Source organism: Leuciscus leuciscus (genome assembly GCF_965113295.1).
Source record: "Leuciscus leuciscus genome assembly, chromosome: 5".
NCBI classification, from domain to species: Eukaryota; Metazoa; Chordata; class Actinopteri; order Cypriniformes; family Leuciscidae; genus Leuciscus; species Leuciscus leuciscus.
The window spans coordinates 37,745,770-37,771,191 of NC_138729.1; the positions used below are offsets into that span (position 1 = coordinate 37,745,770).

Below are 25,422 nucleotides of genomic sequence, written 5' to 3' on the forward strand. Positions count from 1 at the left end.
TAGTAAAGGGGAGTGGCTGTTAGCGTCATCACGTCGAGGCAGGTATTCATTGGTCACTCGACGTTTGGGGGCGGGGCCTGGAAGTCAAAGAGGGGCACAATCCTCTTTAAGGTTTGCCTTTGCCACCTACACTCACTGATGACGAATTCAAACCTTCCTGATGAAAGTCTCCCAAGTCTGAAGACACCGACAAAGTCTCTGAAGACACCGGCAAAGTCAACAACAGACTCATGACATTGATTTAACAGTTACATGTTGTCTAATACATATATTCTCATTTTTATTTGGTACTTTCCACATTTATCAGTGACCAATTTTGTTGTTGGCACTACAACATTTGGCATGTGTTGACACTCTGATGCCATCTTTACATTGCAAAGGTGGCACAGGAACTGCATCTGAAGTGGTGCATTTACACAGACTGGTTAATGTTGCCAGGTGTCAGAAACGCATTCACATAGGAATTACAATTGCAGAAACAATGTTATGAAAATTAGTTTGTAAGTAAATATAAATGTAGATAGATAAATTGATAAGAGGGAAATGAATTAGATATAATTAGATATATACTCTCTGTCAGGACAACAGTGAAGTTTAAGGCCTGTTCAGAGCAGCCTGTGTAAAAAAATATGTTTACACTGTCCGTTCTGGAAATCTTATTTCAAAGAAGTTCATTCATTTTGTTACTTCTGTTCCTGGAGATGCTGACAGCTCTCGTGTTTTTCAATACACACATACCCAGGTGTCAGTCAGCAAACACTCATGTGAACATGTGAACTGCATGAACCCATGAGCATTGGTGTGAGGGAGATTCTTTTCAGTGTAACCCAACTCAGTGTGTCCTGAGGGTGGCTTTGCACATGAGCAAAGGCAGAAGCCGCATGGTTGTTTGTGAAAAGAACAGTTTGAGGTGGAGGAGGGGGACGAGTTTAAAAGCTGCAAATATAGGGGAAATAAACCTGCCTGAACTAGTTTAAGTTTGGTTTGTCACACCGTGTCTGTGTGTGTCTGGATGCATTTGCTGTGTGTGCCAATATGCTGTACAGGGGAGTGGCTTAATCTACAGCATGTTTTTCCTTTAAACTGATGTTTTTGGTGTGTCAGGGCTGAAGTAGAGATCAAGCTCATGTCAAACGTGAGAACAAGGCAAACAAACATGTGATTTTTGCATTTTTACCACAATGCATAGATAACAGTAGGACAGTAGGTCACTCTCTTCAGTGCAAGGTAAATGTGTAAATGCTGTCTTATCTGCATGCATCCTTAAGCACACAGAACCTCACTGCATTTACATTTCGCAGAAGTTTTCAAGATATCCACCTTATATATAATATAATATAATGTTTTCCTTATTTACATAATATAACTGCTCTTTTTATGAGCCATTTAAGTGGAAGTAGTTTTGCATTTGGATACCATTCTTGGCTGTGGGAAATAAATTAGATATGTGTTTTTTAATCATTCGTGGAAAATGGTGGACAAAAAGATATTGTATATTTAGATATTTAGTTGTACAGTAAGGTAATTGTCCTTCCTTCCGTCTATTTATGCTTTTAAGTGATAAGCTCCAAAATGACTGAATACAGAGTTGAAACAAAAATAACACTCACATGAAATGTTTTGTTATAGTGTACAGTGATTTAAGTAACCTCTTGTGCCATAAAGTGTTTGTTAGGTTGCCAACCGTGTCATAAAGTTGAGTTGTAACAGCTGCTGGTGCCATTGGCTTACTTGTGTTGGCCCATAACAGCATCAGGATCAGATAAACACTCTGAACATCCTCACACTCATAAACACTAAGTGTGTCTTCACCTTAAGGCAATGATGATCTAATGAACGTATATGGGATTATCTCCAAAGAAACACATATACACACACACACCGCTTATTCTTCATGTCATGAATGAAACCTGGTTAGACAATAGGCTACATTTTTAAACAAAATACTTTACTATATGGAACGATAGAAAACTATGAGTTATGATGCTTAACTAAAACCATAAAAAAACATTTTTGTTATTTGAAATAAAATAAATATAAAGTTTAAACATTTCATTTCAGCTAGTTGCCAAGGCTAAATTTCTAAATAAATCTTAAATACAAAATATCTTAATAAAAACTAGATATTAGATTTATAGCCTAGATTATATATAAAAATAAAAAAAACACATAACAAATGACTAAAACTTAAAATAGAAATCAAATTAACAACAAATTCAATATTATTATTGATATTAATATCAATGTAAATCAAAACTTTAACAGTATGTCTAAAAAACACTGAAATGAGGTAATAACACATTGCCAGTATTCTAGAATGACAGAATTTAAATCCATAAAATGCGCTGTTTAAACCAGCCTTGATTTACCTGTCAGTTGCTCCACTTTATTTTGACAGCTTCTTCCTGCCCTTGTAGTTGTTTCAAGTATGCTTTTACTTTGGCTCTTCTTCCTCAAGGGAGATTTGTTGTTCAGTTGCTCAAAAGTACCCAATATTCTGACAGTTCTTTACAGTATAAGTGTGTTTATTCAGTATAAGTGTATTTATTCTACTATTTTATATAAAAGTGACCCTGCTTGTAACTATCAACATTTTTAAAATGTCTTCAGCAATCACATCTATGCATAATTTGACATCTTCCAGCACTTAAATAAATAAATAAATAAATCCATCACAGAATGATAGTCTTCAGTCAAAGGCTATTGAATCATGTTATAATTATGAATTTTACAGCTTTATTAATGTATTGGTTCTGTTTAATTTTTTTTTTTTAAAGTTAAATGAACAAACAATCAGAGGAAAACTGTCTGAGTGCAGTACAAACCAGTCAGCAGCCGTGAGTGTGAATACGTTTAGTCCTCTATCACCAATGTGATGTAAACAAACATGAAGTATGTAATGCTAGAAAGTTTTCTTCATGTTCTAGTACACTCATCCATATTTAATCACAGGATCTACAATTTCCCAATCACAAGTTTCGTCCTGTACCTTGAGCAAATGAACAACGAAGAGTGCAAAATAGAAATGAATCATCTTTCCAGTGGGTAGGCTACTCTTTTCTTTTCCTGGACATGCAGTACTGAGAATACGACCTGAATGAAAACGTGAGAGTAACAGGGCACCGGCTCTTCTATAAATATAAACCTTCATCCACCCATGCTATTAAATATCCTGACTATAGGATTCTTCAGAGTAATGGAATGCAGAACAGCAGCGTCGGCTCACATGATCACCTGAGGGTGGTTCTGATGACAACATTAAAAAAAGAGACACTGTATGTGACTCATAACAGAGTCATTCCACAAATAAAAGCTGCCAGCTCATAGTTTTAGTCACGCGTCTATTGACGCTAAATAGCTCTTTATGGTGTCTTTTGAGCATTATTTGTACAGTACTGTACACGTACTGTAGGTTTGGTCAAATACTGTTAAAGTATATGAAAAACCTTTTTCTTAAGACATGATTGGGAAAAGAGGAACGTTTCTCTGTTTCTCTTATCAAAGGTGTGCCAGTGGCTGAGGGAATGAGGGGGAGAGAAGGAGACATGCTCAGAATACAGTTACAGCCTGTGTCAATCCTCCGAAGATGGAATCCCCAAACGGTGCTGCTAAACTTAGCCGAGGAAAACAATCTAGCTCTCTGCAGGGCGAACAGACAAATACTGAGGTAGACACTCACGCACAGATATTGACACAATATGCACGAATACACTGTGTAAATGTAAATATCTGCTGACTAGGTGGGTAATGTGCATCAGAAATGGGTCAAACACTGAAAATTCCAAATTCAATGTAGCCTGACATCATCTGAATTCCCCCAGACAGCTCATTCATTTCAACAGAACAGCCTCAAACGTTTATCTTTAGTGACATCAGGTGGTCAGGCTGTGTAACAGCAATGAAGGAATCCACGGTGTTTGATTCAGTGATTTGGAGAAAGACCTCACTTATTTGTTAGCTATATCTATCACATGCACTGAACATCGTCTTTACATTAGTTAGAAAAGAGAAATAGGTGAAATCCCTATTTTAAGGATGTAATAATAATAAGATTCTATCAGTAAACTCCAAATTACTGGTTGATCCCCGCCATTGATTAGTATTAGCGTCCCAATGAACCATAAGGTACCACTGCCTTCTGGTCTCAGTATAATCTGTTCTGTTTAGTGTTTAGTATTGTTCTGTTCTGTTCTTTCTTTTTTCTTTCTATCTGTCTAATTCCTTTATTCAATATTGTTGAGATAATTTAGGCACAATATAAGAAAGATAAAGATAGACAACCTTAATAAGATTCAGCTAAATATGGCAGCATATCAAGATTTATTTATAGAGCTCTTTTTCCTCCTTTTCCATACCTCTAATATTTCCATGCGTCTACTGTTCTGTGGAGCATTATTCCACAGGACACCTCAGGCATATATGAGTAAAATCTATCTTCTTATTAATTTCTCCACAGACACTTCCAGACTTTCTGTTTTTAGTCTGTATGACAGCTTTGGTTCTAATGTGCCAGCCAGATACTGTACGCTGTTTGATATACAGTAGCACTGCATCGTTTCAGAGTTTCACACTGCAGGACAATTTAAACTGAGGGGGGTATTTTATTTGAACATTTTAGCATTTAGTCCCAAGTCAAATTCAGAAGGTGTAGCAGAAAAAAACTGCCTGCCTCAAAATCAGGAAACGTTGGGGACCATTTTAAATTATTTTGGTAACACTTTACACTAAGGCCCCATTAGTTAATGTTACCTAATGCATTAACTAACAACTAACAAACAACACCATATTTTTTTATGAATCAAATGTAGACACGTCTTCTATGACTTCATGCCAGATGTGTTTTAATGATTTTTAACAAAAAATGAATGTCCCATAAAACACTGTGGGCATATACTGAGAAATATACTTCCATATTTCTTTGCATAATAAAATTGAGATATATTCAGAAAGTAGATTTTTTCAGTAAGGAGTGAAAACATTATGTCATGTCAGCTGTCCATGTATATTATGTATGTATTTTTTAAAAGTCTTTTACAACATGAATTTCTAAAATCTTACTTTCCTACATGAAAGTCATTCCTTAACATCTTAAGTATGTTATTTGTAAAACGATTGTACTATTTCCTGCAAACCGAAGCAGTATTTAAGTAAGTTTTATGTATACGTTTTGCACTACAGCTCACACTGACCCTGTGGCACTAAACTTCTGTTATCTGCCTCTTCGATCTTTCTATAGTCAGTCATTAGACCATCATCATCTATTTTGGCTTGGTACTGTGTATCCTTTCTTTTTGAAAAAAGAGTCATAATTCTGTTGAATAATTCAAAGGGGTGAAATTGAGAGGCTCTAGAGTTTCGACTGGTTATTGTTCCTGGGAGAGGTCGCTGAATGCTAGTAAAAAGTGAACTCTTCATGCACGGTACTCATCACCCTCCAGGTTCTATTCAATCAGGCCATGGTCCAATGCTACATCATCATCATCATCATCATCACTCACACACGCACACACACACACGCGCGCGCGCGCACACACACACACACACACTTTCACTCTCACTCTCACTCACTCTCTCTCCTGTATGCATGGACACACACACGCGAGGTCACAGAGTAAAGGCCACTCAAGAGGAGGATGCCACGGCATAAACTCATCGCATCTGAAAGTGACGGTAAAGATGATTATTACTTTCTGTGTATTTGATATATTTTTAACACCATTTTTAAACATGTGATGTTTGTGTTTATCAGTGTTAAGCCACAACTAACAACTGATTTATAATTTCAATTTATTCATTGTAATTTTTGTTATAAATAATAAAAACTAATGTAACATTGTATGCAGAGATTAGCAGCTTAGCAAAGACATACTGTCTTTTCCTTTACACAGTCTGTCTCAATATTTAAAAATCTGATAATGATTTTTTATTCTGATCAAATTATTTGAAATGTTTAGTTACTTAAAAGGCAATTTATATTTTATGCCTTATTTTCATTTTGATGAAAACCTATTGACGTAATCATGTATTTCAGCTGTGCTAAATACCAAGATGGTCATGCAGAAAATGTGAACTTTAAGTATGTGTATGTGAACATTACTTTCATTCTTTTGACCTTTGACCCCATGTAAGAGGACAGTTTGCATTGACACTGAAGATGAAAAGCACCATTGTGTCTATTGTGCAACACAGCTAAGCATGTAATGACCCGGTCAGCACTTACCGGTCTGGTTACACTGTGGTCAAACACAACAGACGCTGAACAGCTGCTGGGAACCCTACATGTCTGACCTTTCAGGACTTAACAATGTCTTCTAAACAATGTCTGGAACTTATGTCCATTATTTTTACTTTTTTCTTATTTGTTTGCCTTTACAGTGAGCATTGAGGTGGAGGATGAAGGTAGGAAGGTTGACTGCTTTCTGTATGCATGTTTTTATTTTGTGCTGTATGTTAATCTACGTACAAACCTTTTTTTTGTAGGGAAGGACAATGAATTCAGCCTTTACTATGTAGAAGTGGAGGAAAATTTTGAGGGAGGTAAAGAGAAGCAGGCAACACGAGATGGCAAGCGGAGGAGAGTGAGAAATAGTGAAGTTAGCAGAAGAGCTTCAGAGAATAGAACAACTGAGGCGGGCATTAAAAGAGCAGAGAAGAAGCACGATAAACGGCACAAAACAGCAAGGAAAGAGGGTGAAAAACATGGAAGAAAGCAAAGAAGAAAGAATGCAGATGCAGAGGAGGCTGAGGAAGAATCCAGAAAGGAGAAAAAGAACATTAAAAATGAAAGAACTAAGACATTGAAGCTGGAGGATGAGAAGGAAAAAGATGTGAAGAAAAAGAGAAAGAAGCATGCAAATGAGGAGGACGATGCAAAGCATGGAAAGACAAAACACAAAGATTGTCAAGACATGCCCTTGAAGGAAAAGAAAAAGAAAAAGCAAATAAAGAGACCAGAAACGATGTAAGTTTGTTTTATTTTGCGAATCATTTTAGTAAATCAATTTGGGATGCACCGATATGAACATTTTGGTCGATACCGATAACAGATAATTCAAATCCATATATTGGTCCAAATTTTTATATAATTTTTGAGAGCCTGATTACAAAAACAGAAGTCTCATCATTACATCCATGTCCCAAGCACACAATTATAATGTTCTCATAATAATTTTATGTAGCCCAAGCCTATATGATAGACTTGCGCTGCACGTTTCCTTTTTGAAGTCATTCCAATCATATTTCAAGCAATTCAAAAACCTTAATGGTGAACAGTGCGCATCTCAAGTGTCGCAGGTGAAGGAGAATAATCCGTTATTTATTGGCTTTAAGATATCGGCCAAATTTTCTTACTGGGCCGATAACGATAGCATTAAAAATAAACGCAGATACCGATATGATGGCCAATATATAGTGCATCCCTAAGATCAATAAATATATAACCACTAACTTCTGTCAAACTATGCACACGATGGACCATATGGAGTCTTTTTTAATAGAAACCTGAAAAGTTTGTTTAAATACGTTTTTTAAAGTATTTTTTAGCTTGTTAGAATATTTTTTCAATGATGTTAAGGAAATAATATAATATTAAGCTGTTTTTATTTTATATTGTTTTATTATTATAACATTTTGCACTAAAGCAAAATGAAGATTTATTACAATTCTGAAATTCATGTAAAATTTTCAATTCAACTTTTCTCTGAGATGGTTTTGCTATGGATGTCATTTGTATTGGATATGTTGTATTGAATTTGAAAAATACAAAATAGCAAGCATCCCATTTGTGGTCTCAGACGTTTGAGTCTCGCTCAGCATAACTGCTTCCATTTCTCCTTCCCAGCTCAGAGTCTGAGTCTAAATCTGAGTCAGAATCTCAGTCCGACTCTGACTCGGAGTCAAAGGACAATCCGCCAGTGGGAGTTTTGGGGTCTCTGACCCCAGAGGAGCTGGAAAAGTTAAAAGAAGCTGTGGACGAAAGGAAAAAGCTAATCGCCACACTGAGAGGAAAGCCCTGGCCCATGAGGAAAAAACTAGTTATCCTTAGGTACGTCACTGCTGTTTTTATGTGTATGTACACCCGCCTTCAAAATGCCAGCAATTTGTGTTCTGTCTCAGGGAGTCACAGGAGTTTGTGGAGAAATATGAAGGGGCTTTAGGAAAGGGCAAAGGCAGAAAGCTCTATGCCTACAAGGTCATGATGATGAAGGTGAGGAGATGACTGTCATTATGAAACTAATGGAGCTGGAGATCTCCTTCTACAGCTTCAGAGTGATCATCATTTTTCTTTTTTACTTTGATTTCAGAAATGGATGAAGTTTCAGCGCGACTTTGAGAACTTCAAGACTGCATGCATCCCGTGGGAGATGAAGATAAAGGAAATAGAAAGTGTGACGCGTTTTAGTTTGAGCTTACTTCTCTCTCCTGCTGTTTTTTTCTACTTCCTTTTTTTGCATTTCCCTCCCTTATCTTTTCTCATTTACAAACTTATTTTTTATCTCCTTACAGGCCATTTTGGCTCATCAGTTGCTTCTTACTTCATATTTCTAAGGTGGATGTATGGCATCAATATGATTTTATTTGGATTGACGTTTGGGCTGGTGATGGTTCCAGAGGTGAGAAATATATTAAATCTTGCAAAATTTAAAATTATATAAGATATTAGTAAAGAACACCACATTATTTCCTTCAATGTAACTAGCTCATTCTTAAATGTATCAGTCTATGAATGTATTCACTTTCCAGGCTCTTATGGGGAAACCGTATGGCAGTTTACCCAGAAAGACAGTGCCCAGAGTGGAAGAGGCCAGTGCCATGAATTTTGCAGTCTTATGGGATTTTGGGGTAAAGAGTCTATATGATTATATACTACCATTCTAAAATTCAGTATGATTTTTTTTCCAAAAGAAATTAATAATTTTATAGTCTGCAAGGATGCATTAAATTGATTAAAAGTGAGATTACATTGTTACAAAAATTATATTTAAAAATAAATGCTGTTCTTTTGGACTTTCTATTCATCAAAAAGAAAAATCCTGTCAAAAATCTATTATCTATTAAATCTATTATCAATCTTTCAACATCGATAATAATAAGAGATGTTTCTTGAGCACAAACTCAGCATATTAGAATGATTTCTGAAGGATCATGTGACACTGAGGACTTGAGTAATGATGGTGAAAATTCAGCTTTACCAACACATTAATAAATTACAATTTAAATATATATTAAAATAGAAAAACATTTATTTTACATTATATGAATATTTAATATTTTACTCTTACAGTGTCACACCACTGTATGGACGAGGACACAGAGATAATGGTAACAAAGGTTTATTTAGACACTGTATGCAGCTCCGGATAGCAAGGAAGCACAAAAGGTCAAACTCAGGGAATATAACGTTGAACTTAGAGTCTTTAGTATGCATGGAACAGATATAGTCACTCAGGGCAATGAGCTGGGATTCAGGAAGCTTCGCTGGTGGAGACAAACAGAACGGGTCTTGATCTTGAGGTTGTCCAGGTAATAGCTGATCACTGAATACAGACAGAGAACACACAGAGAGTTATGGAAAGTCTGAACTTGAGAATACTTGCGGGATCACAGAGACACTTGGGAATAACGCTGGGGAGTCACAGACGTCTGAAGACGAGACCGGACAGTGAACTGTGGTGTGACTGGGGTTTATATCCAGAGTGAGCGTGGCATGTGAAGTGATGAGTTGCAGGTGCAGATAATCAGAATTCGGGTGAGTGTGATCGAGACCAGGTGTGTTGAGTTGACGCTGGCTGAGGTGTGCTGAGTGGATCCGTGACAGTACCCCCTCCTCCACGGCCAGCTCCTGAGGGCCGTATGCCCCGACGACGAGGGCGACCCCTAGGACGAGGGGCTGGACGATCCGGGTGTTCACGGTGGAAGTCCTGGAGGAGCGTGGGGTCTAAGATGTCATCCCGGTGTACCCAACAGCGCTCCTCCGGTCCGAACCCCTCCCAGTCCACAAGATACTGCAGTTGGCCCCCCTGTCGTCGGGAATCCAGAATGGCGTGGACCTGATACACGGCTTCGTCAGTGGGGTCCACTGGAGGAGGAGGCACATCACCAGCGTCAGCTTCTGTGGAAGGGGGAGAGAGAGGTGCAGTGTAAGGTTTTAGCAGTGACACGTGGAAAGTGGGTGCAATCCTGTAGTGACGGGGTAGTGCGAGTCGATACGTGCCTTCATTGACCTGCCTCAGTATCGCAAATGGACCTATGAACCTGGGACTCAGCTTACGAGAGGGCAGCCGGAGGCGAATATCCCTGGTGGAGAGCCACACCAGCTGGCCAGGAGTATAGTGGGGTGTGGCTCTACGACGTGCGTCGGCCTGCTGTTGGAACCTCCGGACTGCCCCCTGAAGATGGACATGGGCTGAGTCCCAGACCCTCTCACTCTCGGTGAACCAGTGTTGGACCGCTGGAACGTCCGATGGTTCTCCTGTCCAAGGGAACAGAGGTGGTTGATACCCTAGAACGCACTGGAACGGCGTCAGTCCGGTGGATGTCTGGCGCAGGGAGTTCTGGGCATACTCTGCCCATGGGAGGTACTGGTTCCAGCGGTCCTGAGCTTCATGGCAGTAGGTCCTCAGGTACCTCCCGATCTCCTGAATCTTACGTTCTGCTTGGCCGTTAGACTGTGGATGGTACCCCGACGTCAAGCTGACCGATACCCCCAGAAGTTTGAAGAAAGATTTCCAGACTCTTGATATGAACTGTGGTCCCCGGTCCGAGACAATATCCTCTGGTATTCCGAAATGGCGGAAGATTTCGGTAAACAACATTTCTGCTGTCTTGAAGGCTGTGGGAAGGCCAGAGAGGGAAATCAATTTACAGGACTTGGAAAATCTGTCCACGACCACTAGAATGCAGGTCTTGGAGTCGGACGATGGTAGATCGGTGACGAAATCCACGGCTAGATGGGACCAGGGTCTATTTGGAAGAGGCAGTGGCATGAGCTTCCCTTCGGGAAGACGTCGGGGTACTTTGGTCATAGCACAAGCGGTGCATCCCTGCACATATCGGGAGGTATCCTGAGCCATGCTGGGCCACCAGTAGCGTTGTTGAAGGAGTGAGAGGGTTTGTTGACTGCCTGGGTGTCCAGATCCCGGAGAGGTGTGTACGGAGTCCATGAGGGGAAGACGGAGATTGGTGGGTACAAAAATCTTCCCCTCAGGACCTCCCGGCGGAGCAGGTTCGGTAACGGTGGCGTCGGCTATGAGTTTGTCGATATTCCACTGGATGGGGCTGACAATCATAGTTGGAGGGAGGATGGTTTCGTTGATCTCTGTGGAGGACTCAGGTTGATATAGACGTGACAGGGCGTCTGCTTTGAGATTCTTGGAACCGGGGCGATAAGTAACCGTGAAGTTAAAGCGTGTGAAGAAGAGAGCCCACCTAGCCTGGCGAGGATTTAATCTCTTGGCTTCCCGGAGATACTCAAGGTTGCGGTGATCTGTAATCACTTGGAACGGATGATTGGCTCCCTCCAACCAGTGTCTCCATTCCTCTAGAGCCAACTTAATGGCCAGGAGTTCTCGGTTACCGACATCGTAATTCTGCTCCGCCGGGGACAACTTCCGTGAAAAGAAGGCGCATGGATGAAGTCGTGAAGGGGTCCCCTGCCGCTGAGATAGAACTGCTCCAACTCCGTTGGTGGAGGCGTCCACTTCCACTAGGAATGGTAGTTCGGGATCTGGATGACTCAGCATAGGAGCAGAACTGAAGGCTTCTTTGAGAGTTTCAAAGGCTTGACACGCCTCTGTAGACCAGGTTAGCCGCTTGATACCCTTCTTCACCATGGATGTCACTGGAGCGCAGATCTTACTGTAGTCGCGGATGAACCGGCGATAGAAATTGGCAAAGCCGAGGAAGCGTTGCAGCTCTTTCAGAGTTTGAGGCTTAGGCCAATTGATTACAGCCTCCACTTTACTTTGATCCATGGAGATGCCATCTGGACGGATCACATACCCCAGGAAGTGCATGGATTCACGATGGAATTCGCATTTTTCTAACTTCAGGTATAGCTGGTACTCACGGAGGCGTTTTAGCACTTTCTTAACCTGAAGGATGTGTTCATCGAGGTTGGAGGAGTAAATCAAGATATCATCAATGTAGATGATCACAAACCGGTGGAGCATGTCTCGGAAGATTTCATTCATGAAGCCCTGGAAGATCGCTGGACTGTTGGACAGGCCGAAGGGCATAACCCGATATTCGTAGTGCCCCGCAGGAGTGATGAAGGCCGTCTTCCACTCGTCTCCTTCGCGGATACGAACCAGGTTGTATGCACTTCAAGTCGAGTTTGGTGAAGATTTTCGCCGAACGGAGTTGCTCAAGAGCAGAGGGCACCAGTGGTAACGGATATCTGTACTTGACTGTGGCTGCGTTAAGGATGCGATAATCAATACATGGACGGAGTCCTCCATCTTTTTTTCCAACGAAGAAGCTTGAAGCGGCAGGGGACGTGGATGGTCGAATGTATCCTTGACGTAGAGCTTCCTCCACGTACTCCTCCATGGCCTTCTGCTCCGGGATGGACAATGGGTAAACCTTCCCATGCGGTAGTGTGGCCCCAGGCAGCAGGTCGATTGCGCAGTCCCATGGCCGATGAGGTGGAAGAGTGGTGGCGAGTTGCTTGCTAAACACGTCCTGGAACGCCCGGTATTCTGGTGGAATCTTGGGAGCTACATCTGTGGCCGGACTCTCGATGGAGGTTGAACCCAGGATAGCAGGAGAAGTGGACAAGGACGGGGCCGTTGAGTTCTTCTTGATGGGACGTAAACAATGCAATTTGCAATAATTACTCCATTGGCGTACCTCTCCAGATGTCCAGCAGATGTCCGGCGAGTGCTGGTTAAGCTAAGGGCGTCCCAGGACGATATCAGATGTGGAGCCCTCCAGTACCAGTAATGAACATCTTTCCTGATGTAAGCACCCGATGGAAAGTTGTAACTCGGGACTGCAGTGAAGAATACTTCTGTTACTGAGAGGTTTGCCCAGAATGGAGTGAATACTCAATGGATGACTCAAGCGACGACAGCGGGCTTGTAACCGGTTGAGCAGAGAGGCTGAGATGAAATTCCCCGCTGCACCAGAGTCAATCAGAGCTTTCGCTGGAACAGAATGTTTTCGGTAGGTAAGTAATACTGGAGTTTGCTTCAGGTTTGATACAGGAAATGGCAGTTCAACTGTACTCACCGCCGAACGACTGGGACGAACGGGACATTCAGCACGGTAGTGTTCAGAAGCTCCACAGTAGAAACACAGATTATTGGTACGACGTCGATTACGTTCTGTTGTGGTTAGTCGTCCTGAGTCGAGTTCCATTGGCTCTGGTACTGGAGGGTTTACGGGCTCGGAGAGGCGAGGGGGTCGTGCAGAGGGATTTTGGAAGCAAGCAGTGCGGTGTTGGGCTATGAGAATTGAGCGTTGGATAAGTTTTTCAATCCCGATGGTGTCATCATAAATGGCCAGTTGTAAACAGATGTCAGAGTTGAGTCCTTGACGATAGGCTGTCATCAAGGCAATCTCATTCCATCCGCTGCTTGCAGCGATCGTCCGAAACCTCAGAGCATAATCTGAAACAGAGGAATTGCCTTGTCGTAGGCGAAACAACTGATCGGGAATCGATATGGCATTGGATGATTGAGAAAACACAGTACTGAAATGATTTAGGAACCCGTCAAAAGACTGTAATGCAGGTGCATCGGAATCCCAGAGAGCTTGAGCCCAGTTCAACGCTCGACCTGTGAGCAGGGAAATTATGAAAGCAATTTTGGCTTTTTCAGAAATGAACTGAGCAGCGTTTACCTCCATATAAAGCTTGCACTGTAGCAGAAATCCTTTGCACTCTCCGTCGCCCGAGTAATTTGCAGGTTTGGCCATGGGACTTACTGAGGCAGGTCGGTAGTTCAGAAGAGTATGACGGAATTCCCTTAGTGTTTCTTGAAGTGTAGGTTGTTGGGTGACGGCTGCGTGCACAGGGGTACTCTGAGAGGTTTCGATGGATGAAGCGGAGATTCCGGAAGCCGTGGGAGCCTGCATTGTGTGTGGTCCGGTCTTCTGTCACACCACTGTATGGACGAGGACACAGAGATAATGGTAACAAAGGTTTATTTAGACACTGTATGCAGCTCCGGATAGCAAGGAAGCACAAAAGGTCAAACTCAGGGAATATAACGTTGAACTTAGAGTCTTTAGTATGCATGGAACAGATATAGTCACTCAGGGCAATGAGCTGGGATTCAGGAAGCTTCGCTGGTGGAGACAAACAGAACGGGTCTTGATCTTGAGGTTGTCCAGGTACAGTAATAGCTGATCACTGAATACAGACAGAGAACACACAGAGAGTTATGGAAAGTCTGAACTTGAGAATACTTGCGGGTAGTGATGTGACATTTGAACCGAGGCGTCGGAGCTTGTGTCGAGAAAAAATGGGCGTGCCAGATGAAGCCGCGATTCGAGGCTTGTGTTGTTAACGTGAAAATCACGTGACTGATGACAAACGAGGCCTCGGTTTGTGTGGATACGTCATCGGTTCGGTCTGAGTGTCGCTTCTGGATAAAAGGCGGTTCGAAACTCGCGCCACCTTGTGGGTGTTGTCAGCAGTAGTAAAAAGCAGATGTAGTAGTGTTAAAGAGTCATAGAGAGTTAAATAACTATCATTGTCATTGTCGTTGTCGTTATTGTGTCATATGTGTTAGGGCTGTATATTATTACATTATCAGGTTAGAATAGTTATAGTATATTGTTATTATTAATTATAGTAGGCTTAGCTATATTATAGTCTTGTGATATTAATTAGATACGATTATTTGGATTGCTCTGGATTTTTTTATTTGGATTGTCCTTTTGGATTTGTTTGCTTTTTGTGACTCTTCCTTTTTCCTGGTAATGGAGCCAGCAAGAAAGAGGGAATCCTGCCCTGTCTGGGCTCAACAGAAACACACACTGGTTCAGAATGAATGAATTTGTCTGCTATTTCTTTGCACAGTAGCTAGGTGTCACTAGTGAGCAATGCTGAATGAAGCTTCGAGTAATGAACCTTTGGCTGAAGCAATGGCCTGCGAGGTATCAGTGGTTCAGGAAGCCTCATTTTGCCATCACTACTTGCGGGATCACAGAGACACTTGGGAATAACGCTGGGGAGTCACAGACATCTGAAGACGAGACCGGACAGTGAACTGTGGTGTGACTGGGGTTTATATCCAGAGTGAGCGTGGCATGTGAAGTGATGAGTTGCAGGTGCAGATAATCAGAATTCGGGTGAGTGTGATCGAGACCAGGTGTGTTGAGTTGACGCTGGCTGAGGTGTGCTGAGTGGATCCGTGACATACAGACTCAAATTTTTGAACAATATAGTGTAAATACCTCACCATCCAAGTACATAATTTCTCTTGCATCTTAGTCCAGTACTTTTCTTTTTTTTTCAGGGCTATGCTAAGTACTCTGTCCTCTTCTATGGCTACTACAACAGCCAGCGGGCCATTGGGTGGCTCAAGTTCCGCATGCCCCTCTCCTACTTCCTGGTGGGAGTGGGCACAGTGGCATATAGCTACATGGTGGTAATCAGGACGTGAGTGATGACAATCTATTGTATAGTCTTACTGTCTATATCAGAAACCTTTATATGTTGAGTGTATCAATAAGCACATTTCTGCCTCTTAGTTCATACACAAAACATTTCTTTAATGATTTCCACACTCTTACCGAACAGTATGGCCCGCAATGCAAATGAAGAAGGTGGCGGAGATGACACCAGCTTTAATTTCAGTTGGAAGACGTTTACTAGCTGGGATTACCTCATTGGAAATCCTGAGACAGCAGACAACAAGTTTGCCTCCATCACCACAAGCTTTAAGGTGTGTTTATTTTTATTTGATTTCCCCCTTGTGCTGGGCCCAAGTCCATGTTGTCCATAATAGAGGAGTCTTATAATGGGAATGAAAATTATCTAAAAAAAGAACTTGATATACCATAAAAAGATTCTGTAAGTTTCAAAGCTGTAATGCATTTAAAAAAAGACTATGAACTGACAAGGAGCTGCAAAAATGGCTATTTTGGGATTTCTGATGTAAGACCCTATGAAAGCCCATTCCACCACATAAGAAAATGCTTGGAAAATCATAATCATGACATAAAATGTCACAATTATGAGAACAGAATTCTAATTATGACTGAGTTATAAATTATGACATTAGTTAACATTATGTAAAAAGTCATAACTATGACAAAAATATGAAATTATAAAAAAAATGAAATTATGTGAAAATTTACTTGACACTGATGTTATATTGATGACTTTTTATCAAATAATTTCGACTTTTTGTCATAATTTCGACATTTGTCATATGAGGTGTGTGTAGGCAGAAGAAGATGAGGAAGGCATAAGGCTCCAATACAAAGTGTTTACTTACAAATATAACTTCAGCGATACAAACAGGCAGGATACACACACACACTTGTAACGAGGTTACATAGACAAGACACAGGTGATGATGATGAACTAATGATGGTAGACATGGCAACGGATAAGTGGCGGGAAAACAAAAGAAATGTGACTAATAAGACTAAACAGGAACACAACTGTTACAGTACTCCCCCCTCCCGGTAGGCGCGTCCTCGTGCCGTGCAGGGACCAACTGCAGAGGGAGAGAGAGACCAGGGCGGAGCAGACAGAGCAGGCAGCGCTGGCAGCCAGGGCGGAGCAGACGGAGGGAGGAGCCATGGTGGAGGTAGGGATGACGACACCAGGGGGGTGACTGACGGGGGTGGAGCAGAGGGACTTGGTGGGACATGGTGACACGGATGGCGACCGAGGCGTAGGTGGGGATCCAGAGGGCCATGGCGAAGCTGGAGTGACCGAGGACCCAGGTGTAGCCGGAGGGAGTGAGGAGCCCAACTGAGCCCGAGGGACGGAGTGACGAAGCGAAACCGGAGTAGGGTAGTCCTAGGGCGAGGGCGGGTTGACGAGGGACCAAGGCGAGCCGGAGGGAGTGAGGAGCCCAACTGAGCGTGAGGGACGGAGTGACGAGGCGAAGCCGGAGGAGGGTAGTCCCGGGGCGAGGGGGGGTCGACGAGGGACCAAAGCGGAGCCGGAGGAAGTGAGGAGCCCAACTGAGCCTGAGGGACGGAGTGACGAGGTGAAGTCGGAGAAGAGAAGTTCCAAGGCGAGGGCAGGGCGAGGAAGGACCAAGGTGGAACCGGGGGGGGACGAGGAAGCCCGGCAGAGCTGGTGGGCTGATGGGCCACGGCGGAGGTGAGGGAGGTAAGAGCCATGGTGGAGGTAATGGACCGACAGGCTGCAGCAGAGTCCTGCTCGAGGAGGTTTGAGGCAGAGACCGGGGATCCACCAACCCTGAAGGAGTTGGTGGCAGGCAGATCCTCGGCGACTCCACCTCCGCAAAGGTGGATACAGGAGCAGAGGGGCTGCCAGGCAGTGGTGGAGGGAGGTGGAAGAGGGAGGCTGGGTGGGAATTCAGGCTCTGGTGTCAAGACGGGCTCCGGGCTGGACAGGACCAGCGATGAAAGAATCTCTGGGCTGGAAGGGACCAGCGGTGAAAAAGTCTCTGGGCTGGACGGGACCAGCGGTGAAAAAGTCTCTGGGCTGGACGGTCCAGCGCGTGAAGGGCAGCGGTGAAGAAGGGTATGACGTCAACAGTCTCTGGCTCGGCGGGCATGACGTTTACAGTCTCTGGCTCGGCGGGCATTACGTGTACAGTCTCTGGCTCGGCGGGCATTACGTGTACAGTCTCTGGCTCGGCGGGCATTACGTGTACAGTCTCTGGCTCGGCGGGCATTACGTGTACAGTCTCTGGCTCGGTGGGCATTACGTGATGCGCTGGCTCGGCAGGACTGACGTGAAGTGCAGGCTCGGCAGGGCTGACGTGATGCGCTGGCTCGGCAGGCAAGACGTGATGATCAGGTTGGTCAGGCATGACGTGAAGAAGGGCGGTCTCGGCGGGACGAGACCCTGGAACGTCGTGAAGATCAGGCTGTGGAACGGCGTACTGAGGGATGAAGCTCTCTAGACAAATGGAGAGCGCCTCTCTCCAGTCCAGACCGGAAAGATCTGGGAGCTCCCTCGGATCGACGAAGTTTGCCCCCTTCCGAAAACAGGCCTTGATAGCTTCATCATTTAGGGTGCTGGTTACGGCGAGATGATAAAACAACACAACTGTTACATCATAATGATGACTTTTTATTCCATAATACATAATAATAATAATGATATCATAGCTTTGACTTTTTATCTAGTAATTAAAAATTATCTAATAATTATGACTTAGTATGTCATAACTTCTTTTATCTCAAAATTGGGCCATTCTACAGAATTGGAAATTCAGAATTGGAGTTGGAAACGTCTTGGACTTTTTTCACAAATTTTGTATGTATGCAAATTGTATAATATCCACGGTACACATTTCTAGTAATTGTGCAGTTAATTATCATATTGTATTTTCAGAAAGTTTTGGAATATTTTTCCTCTCCCCAAATTTGTCACTACCGAAACACAATAATAAATAATTTAATAAGAAGGTTTTTATTGGCCTCAATGGCCTATTCATATTTTGTTTACATCTACCTTGTAAATATATTTTTTGCTATTTAAAAAAAAAAATGTCACAGGTAAATCAATAACAATTACAATTTTAACAATATTTCAAGAGTAATTTATAAGATTTGTTGTATTTTGAATCCAATCTTTCATTTTAAAAGGCATTAAATTAATCAAACTGATTTCAAAGTTAAGGATTCATTAGTTTGAATATACATTAAACCAAACACTATAATAAAATCTTAGCTGATAATTAAATATACTTTATTTTAGACAAAACATGCATGTTTCGGTCATGACAGTACATTTTCAGTAGTTACAGTAATGCTTTGGTAGCGACCACATCACATTACAGAATTTTAACTTGCATACTAAAACACTAATAAAACATACTAAGATACTAATGATATGCATAACTGTACTAAAATTTAGTTTATTTCCCCCAAATAAATGATTATGTGTTCCCTTTTGTCACTACCAAAACAATGATGACATGTTTCGGTTATGATTGTTTCGGTAGTGACAATTTTAGATACTTTTGAGCCTAACTCAAAGATGCTAATCAGCACATTATTAACTAGCACAGTTCTGACCAGTTGTACACACACAAAAACTACATTTTATCAAATAACACACAACAAAAAAAAACATGATATCACAACCGAAACTTCACCACATGTTTTGGTAGTGACTGTTTGGGTAGTGACAAATTTGAGATACTTAGCCTAGCTCAAAGGTGATAACCAGCACAAGGTTACCTAGCACAGTTCTGAACAGTTGTCCACACATAAAAACTACATTTTATGGAATTACACCCAAAAAAGTTTGCTTAATTGCAGAAAAAAGGTGTTTGGTAGAGAAGTTCCTTAAAGTTACACAGTTTTTCAGACTTTTGAACACATTTCCCTTAACATGATGGTACCTATCTACAATAAATGAGAGGCTATGAGAGAGAGGGACACAGGAATATTTCCTGATAAAAAAATGTGTGGTTAAAATCAGTCCCAGCCAATGGACTAAAACACACACTGTTTCGGTAGTGACATGAAAATGTGGGACACATTTTTTTTACATAAAGTTTCATGATTTAAAAAAAAAAAAAAAAAAAAATTTTTTTTTTTTTTTTAAGAAAAACATCTCAATATCATTTTCACAAGCTGAAATTTATTGGTTAGGGTTCAGGACAGCCCCCTCCCAATTGAAAGTACCCAATACATTATGATTTTATATATATTAAGCTTACTGATATTTTTTATATTATTGTGGGATTCAATAGATAATCTAAGGATCTTTGTAAACATCTCAAATTTGAATACTTAAATTCTTTTTAAATGGGTTTTTTGTTTGTGGGACAGCAGTTTGCACCAATTCTATAGAATGGCCCAATTATGATTAACCAAAACATGATTTTTTTCTGAAATGGGCTTTCATATCAGACAGACGAGTATATTAACAAATAAATGCCACATTTACATCGATGACGCTATTCAGTGTTCAGAAACTTAGGCTATACCTGCTATACCTTCACATCCAAAGAAAGCATTTACACAGAAGTCTTAGAGGTCCCATATTGTCAAAACTGAAATTTAATTCAAAATAAACAATAGCCTAATAAAAAAGAATGATATGACCCCTTTAATATGGCGTCTCTTGGCTTCATAATAAATTCAGCACTTTAACAGGAGACCATTGTGGAGGAGCAAGAGAGCAGAAAAGATGACAACATCCACCTAACAAGATTCCTTAGAGTGCTGGCCAACTTCCTGGTGCTCTGCTGTCTGGCAGGGAGTGGGTACTTGATCTACTTTGTAGTACGCAGGTCTCAGAAGTTCGCTCTGGAGGGACTAGAGAAATACGGCTGGTGGGAGAGGAATGAGGTCAGACTCATGTAACAATGCACAATGGTAATCCTCTTGTTAATCAATAAAAATGAATTTTGCATGGTTTTACATACATTCAGGTGAACATGGTGATGTCTCTGTTGGGAATGTTCTGTCCGATGCTGTTTGATGTAATCAGCACTTTAGAGAACTATCATCCACGCATCGCCCTCCAGTGGCAGCTGGGACGCATATTCGCCCTTTTCCTGGGGAACCTCTACACATTCATTATCGCTCTCATGGATGCCATCCAACTAAAGGTAGAGCTTCATTTAACAAAGACTAAAGCCCTCACAGTCCCATTTTCAGTATTTCTATTTCTGTCCAGCTGCCACAGAATCTGTGCTAAATCATCTTCTTATGAAGGTCATTTATTCTCCTAACTGTCACATATTTTCAAGAGGGCAGAAGAGGAGATTGTGAAGAAGAATATGACAATATGGCAGGCTAACCTATACAACGGGACTATGCCAGACAACTCGACTGCTCCTCCGATCACAGCGCACCCTGCTGATGTTCCAAGAGGGCCTTGCTGGGAGACAATGGTGGGACAGGTACTGGGGAAGAGTGCTTAAAGCTCTTTTCATAATCCAAACTCCAGTACAACTGGAACACAATACATTCCAAAGCAGCATTACAAAGTATTGTATAACTCCTAGTCCTAACCCAACCTTTAGTGAGAAAAATGTAGTATACACTTGCAAAAACTTCCCAAACACTACCCCATCTTGAATTGTTTAGACAAGCAGTCCCACTCCTGACCCAAAATCACGCCATTTGTTGAGGTGATGCTGCTATTTTGGGCTGCTCAAGTGCTACAGACCAACAGTGTTTACACTTTTTTTTTCTTCTGTTAATCAATCAGCAACGGTTTACTTCATTGCACATTGAAATGTTAGAGGGCGAAGTATTTTAACATTGAAAATTTACACAGCAGTCTAAAAATAAGTCTAAGACACTGGTGAGATTACTATTAATGACTTATACAATTTAAAAACATTTCAGCCTGTTTTAAAGATTTACACATTTCAATCATTTGACACATTTACATTGAGTTAAACTACAGTTCAAAAGTTTGGGGTCACTTTCATTTTTTAAAAACTAATTAATACTTTTATTCAGCAATGAGACATCAAATTTATCAAACATGACAGTAAAAGACTTTTACATTGTTACAAAAGATTTCTATTTCAAATAAATGCTGTTCTTTTGAACTTTCTATTAATCCAAGAATCCTTAAAAACACACACATGACGGTTTCAAGCAGCACAACATTTCTAATTATTATCAATGTGTTTCTTCAGCCCCAAATCAGATTTCTGAAATGATTTCTAAAGGATCAAGTGACATTTTAACTTTAAGTATGCAATTTCGGATGCAGCCAATGCATCAGGTTCTGAATCTGATCCAAACCGTAGTCTTTGACAAAAACGCGATTATCTCAGCTTTTTGCAATTTTTTTTTGCTTTTTTAAAATGAAACTTGCCCACATTTAAGTTTTGATAAAAAATAATGCATGAAGCTAGAATAAAAGTTTTTTTGTTTGTTTAAAAGCAGAGGTCATATTGCATGTTCAGATATTATTAACAAGTATTCTGGGGGCCTTGAAACTTTTGTGAAAGTTATCAAAAATGCTGGCGCACAACTTTTTTTCAAAAATGCTGGGGGGGAAAGGGTTAATATATATTTAAAAAGAAGAGGTATTTTAAATTATAATATTTCAAAATGCTGTTTTTACTGTATTTTTTATATTAAAAAAATGCAGTCTTGGTGAGCATAAGAGACTTTTTCATAAACATATATTTTTTTTTTTTACCGACTTTAAACTTTGAATGGTAGTGTACTGTAAGTATAATATTTGTAAATATAAGCATTTCATTAAAATTATTGAAAAATATTAACATTATTTTCAGACGAAATTTGGTAAATGGAAAAGCAAGTACAAATGCTTTGGCATTAATTCGATTTTATAGTTAGCATAAAGTTACAAATATTGAGTGTATGTTTGAACAAATCCTAAAAAAGATAACTACAAAGTTTTAAAATAAAGTGTTAAATGAATGTTATGATGCTTTACACCAAGTCGTTAGAGATCATCACATCAGCATCCTCTGCGTCTACAGGAGTTTGTTCGTCTCATCATTTCTGACACAATGACGACTTACATCACTCTTCTTATTGGGGATTTCTTCCGTGCCGTACTGGTGCGATTCCTAAACAACTGCTGGTGCTGGGATTTGGAGTTTGGCTTTGTGAGTATCCACAACACATGCAGAATCAGTGTCAGGGATTCCCTCTCATTTATAACTGAAGTGTGCTTTCTTTATTAGCCGTCCTATTCAGAGTTTGACGTCAGTGGGAATGTTCTGGGGCTGATCTTCAACCAGGGAATGATCTGGTGAGAAATATCACCATATTATGTAGCATGTTTTCTTTCTTTCCGAATGAAACCTGTAGGCTATACCTCTAAATCGCACCAAATATTTGTCTGTGTGTGTACCAGGATGGGGGCGTTCTACGCTCCATGTCTTCCAGCATTAAATCTTCTACGGCTTCACGTGTCCATGTACCTGCAGTGTTGGGCGGTGATGTGCTGTAATGTGCCTCAGGAACGGGTCTTCAAAGCTTCAGGCTCCAATAACTTCTACATGGCCATGCTGCTGGTCATCCTCTTCCTTTCTACATTGCCTGCTATATACACCATTGTCACCATCCCCCCCTCCTTCGACTGCGGACCCTTCAGGTTTTAAATTTTAATTTATGAATCAGAAATGGTGGGGATTATGGAGAAGGTCTTTTTAGCATAAGAACTAAGTAATAGTGTTTCAGAAATTGGTCAGTATGGTGAAAGCTTAAATTAAGAATAAATACAAATAACTAGACTTTAGAGTAATGGGTTATTTCTGTATGCATATATGTATTATATGTATTTATTTCAAAAGTACAATTTAAAAGTGGTCTGCCAACAAGTCAAATCTTGCAATGCCGGATCTTTAACACTAGAGCGCAGCAGAGTGCAAGTCTACAATTTTCTCACATCCTTTTTCTTAAAATCCGCACAAAATGCGGTTACCATTAGCCTACAATACATGAAGAGTTTTTTTTTAAAAGTCGACATAAATAAACTAAAATTAAAAGATAAAAATAAACATAAACATTTATAAAAGAATTAAACTATTTATAAATCCCCCTCTCAGGGACTCAGGGAGCCAGTTGACGAGGCTGAATCCATCTACTTATTCGTTTGTTAGCCTTGGCTACTTATTGTAACTAGGGATTTTTTTCTGCAGTGGGAAAAACCGCATGTTTGACGTGATTCAGGAGACCCTGGAGACAGACTTCCCTGCCTGGTTCGGTAAAGTGTTCAGCTATGCCTCGAACCCCGGACTGGTGCTGCCCTTTCTTCTGCTCTTGGTGTAAGTGGGAATGTCTAAAATGAAATCCATCCATGTGTTTTCCCTGTACTTCTATAAAGATGTGTGTAATGGTGTTTTTTCTGTTATTTTAGTCTTGCAATATATTATCTGCAGTCCACTTCTAAAACATACAAAAGGGTAAACATGGAGCTGAAAAAGAAACTTCAAACAGTAAGTTGGGAAGACCAAATGTCTGTTCAAATACAGTAAATGTCAGTTAAAGGGATAGTTCACCCAAAATGAAAATTCTTACTAACCCAAATGAGCAGATTGTATTCATACTGTCTATGATTATATTATGTAAACTTACCACTAGGTGGAAGCACTAACATTGAGTTATCATAAATAATGATGATAATATTAATAATGATAATAGATCATAATTATTATAATGACTAATTATTGTTATTGTTATTATTATTTCACATAGACCTAAATATATTTTATATTATTTCAATTTATTTTTATAATTGGACATAGATCTACTCACTACTGTTACTTGTCATTTATTGTCATGTCACTGAATTCTCCAATTTTGCATTTACAGCAAAATGAGGAAAACAAGAAAAAGAACAAACTTGCAGCCTTAAAGGCAGCCAATGAACTGGAGCAACAACGCAGCAACAGCGCCTCCGATTTGGGTGAGAGGACATTGAACGGGTCACAGCTCCCATCAGTCAGTGCACTTGACAGCGTCTTGGAACCAGTGCAGGGAAACTTTCCATTAATGTTGAAGCGTTAATGTGCTGTGTTTGGGCAACAGGTGGCCACAGTATTAAAACAACATGCCCTTGTTTCTGTATAACAGTGTTGTTCTGAGACAGCAGTTGAAAGGTCTCTCTGCCTCCTCTTTCTCAGGAGTGAATGAAGAAAGCAGCAGCCTAGATGAAGCAGGGCATCACAGACAAGCTGGGCAGAACGGTCACTTTATTCACCCATCACAGAGTCAGCATACTCAAAACTCTGGACCTCCCGTCACCGCGACCCACACAACTACCAGAACCCCTGCATCCCGGGGACACACATCATCTGGACATCTTCCAGGTCACCCACATCAGCCACAGAAAAACTCTCACTCAAACAAGAGATAAATAGCACAGATGTAAATAGATGTGAATCTCTATGTTGCATACACAACATTTGGCACTTATATGACACTTATTTTATTTCTTGCTGATATTGTATAAATACTGTGCCCAGGCCTGCCGCACATGTCATGAATGTCTCAGTTATGCTCAAGGTGACTATGTAACTCTAGATTGATAAGTCTTGTCTCTGTGAAAGAGAAATGACTGCTCTTGTTACACACTGGCCAAACTGGGGTCAAACTCTTCATCTCTTGCTTTGTTTCATATTTTGACTCATGTTTTATATATATTTTTAGTTTTAGAAAAAATGCTTCTTGATTGTTGGTTTACATGCCAATTACAACTAGTTATTAAAATGCATCAGATAAAGTAAACATTTGTTTGAGTAATATGTTATTCTAAGAGCTACACAGAGGTGGAACACGTGTGTCTTATTTACAGTGGAAAGT

The 25,422-nt window shown here is 40.8% G+C and overlaps 1 protein-coding gene across 1 annotated transcript; it reads left to right on the plus strand.

Annotated features, from left to right (window-relative positions):
* Nucleotides 1–136: 136 nt before the first annotated feature.
* Nucleotides 137–25,347, plus strand: tmc1 (transmembrane channel-like 1). Its single transcript, XM_082169694.1, has 21 exons — nucleotides 137–1,227; nucleotides 5,237–5,670; nucleotides 6,376–6,399; nucleotides 6,481–6,961; nucleotides 7,841–8,044; nucleotides 8,116–8,206; nucleotides 8,304–8,385; nucleotides 8,506–8,612; nucleotides 8,743–8,841; nucleotides 15,465–15,607; nucleotides 15,749–15,893; nucleotides 20,272–20,466; nucleotides 20,550–20,729; nucleotides 20,871–21,023; nucleotides 22,593–22,721; nucleotides 22,800–22,867; nucleotides 22,973–23,212; nucleotides 23,760–23,885; nucleotides 23,978–24,056; nucleotides 24,433–24,526; nucleotides 24,744–25,347. The coding sequence occupies exons 2-21, from the start codon at nucleotides 5,634–5,636 to the stop codon at nucleotides 24,974–24,976; spliced, it is 2,910 nt and encodes a 969-aa protein (XP_082025820.1). The 5' UTR covers nucleotides 137–1,227; nucleotides 5,237–5,633; the 3' UTR covers nucleotides 24,977–25,347.
* The last annotated feature ends 75 nt before the right edge of the window (nucleotides 25,348–25,422 follow it).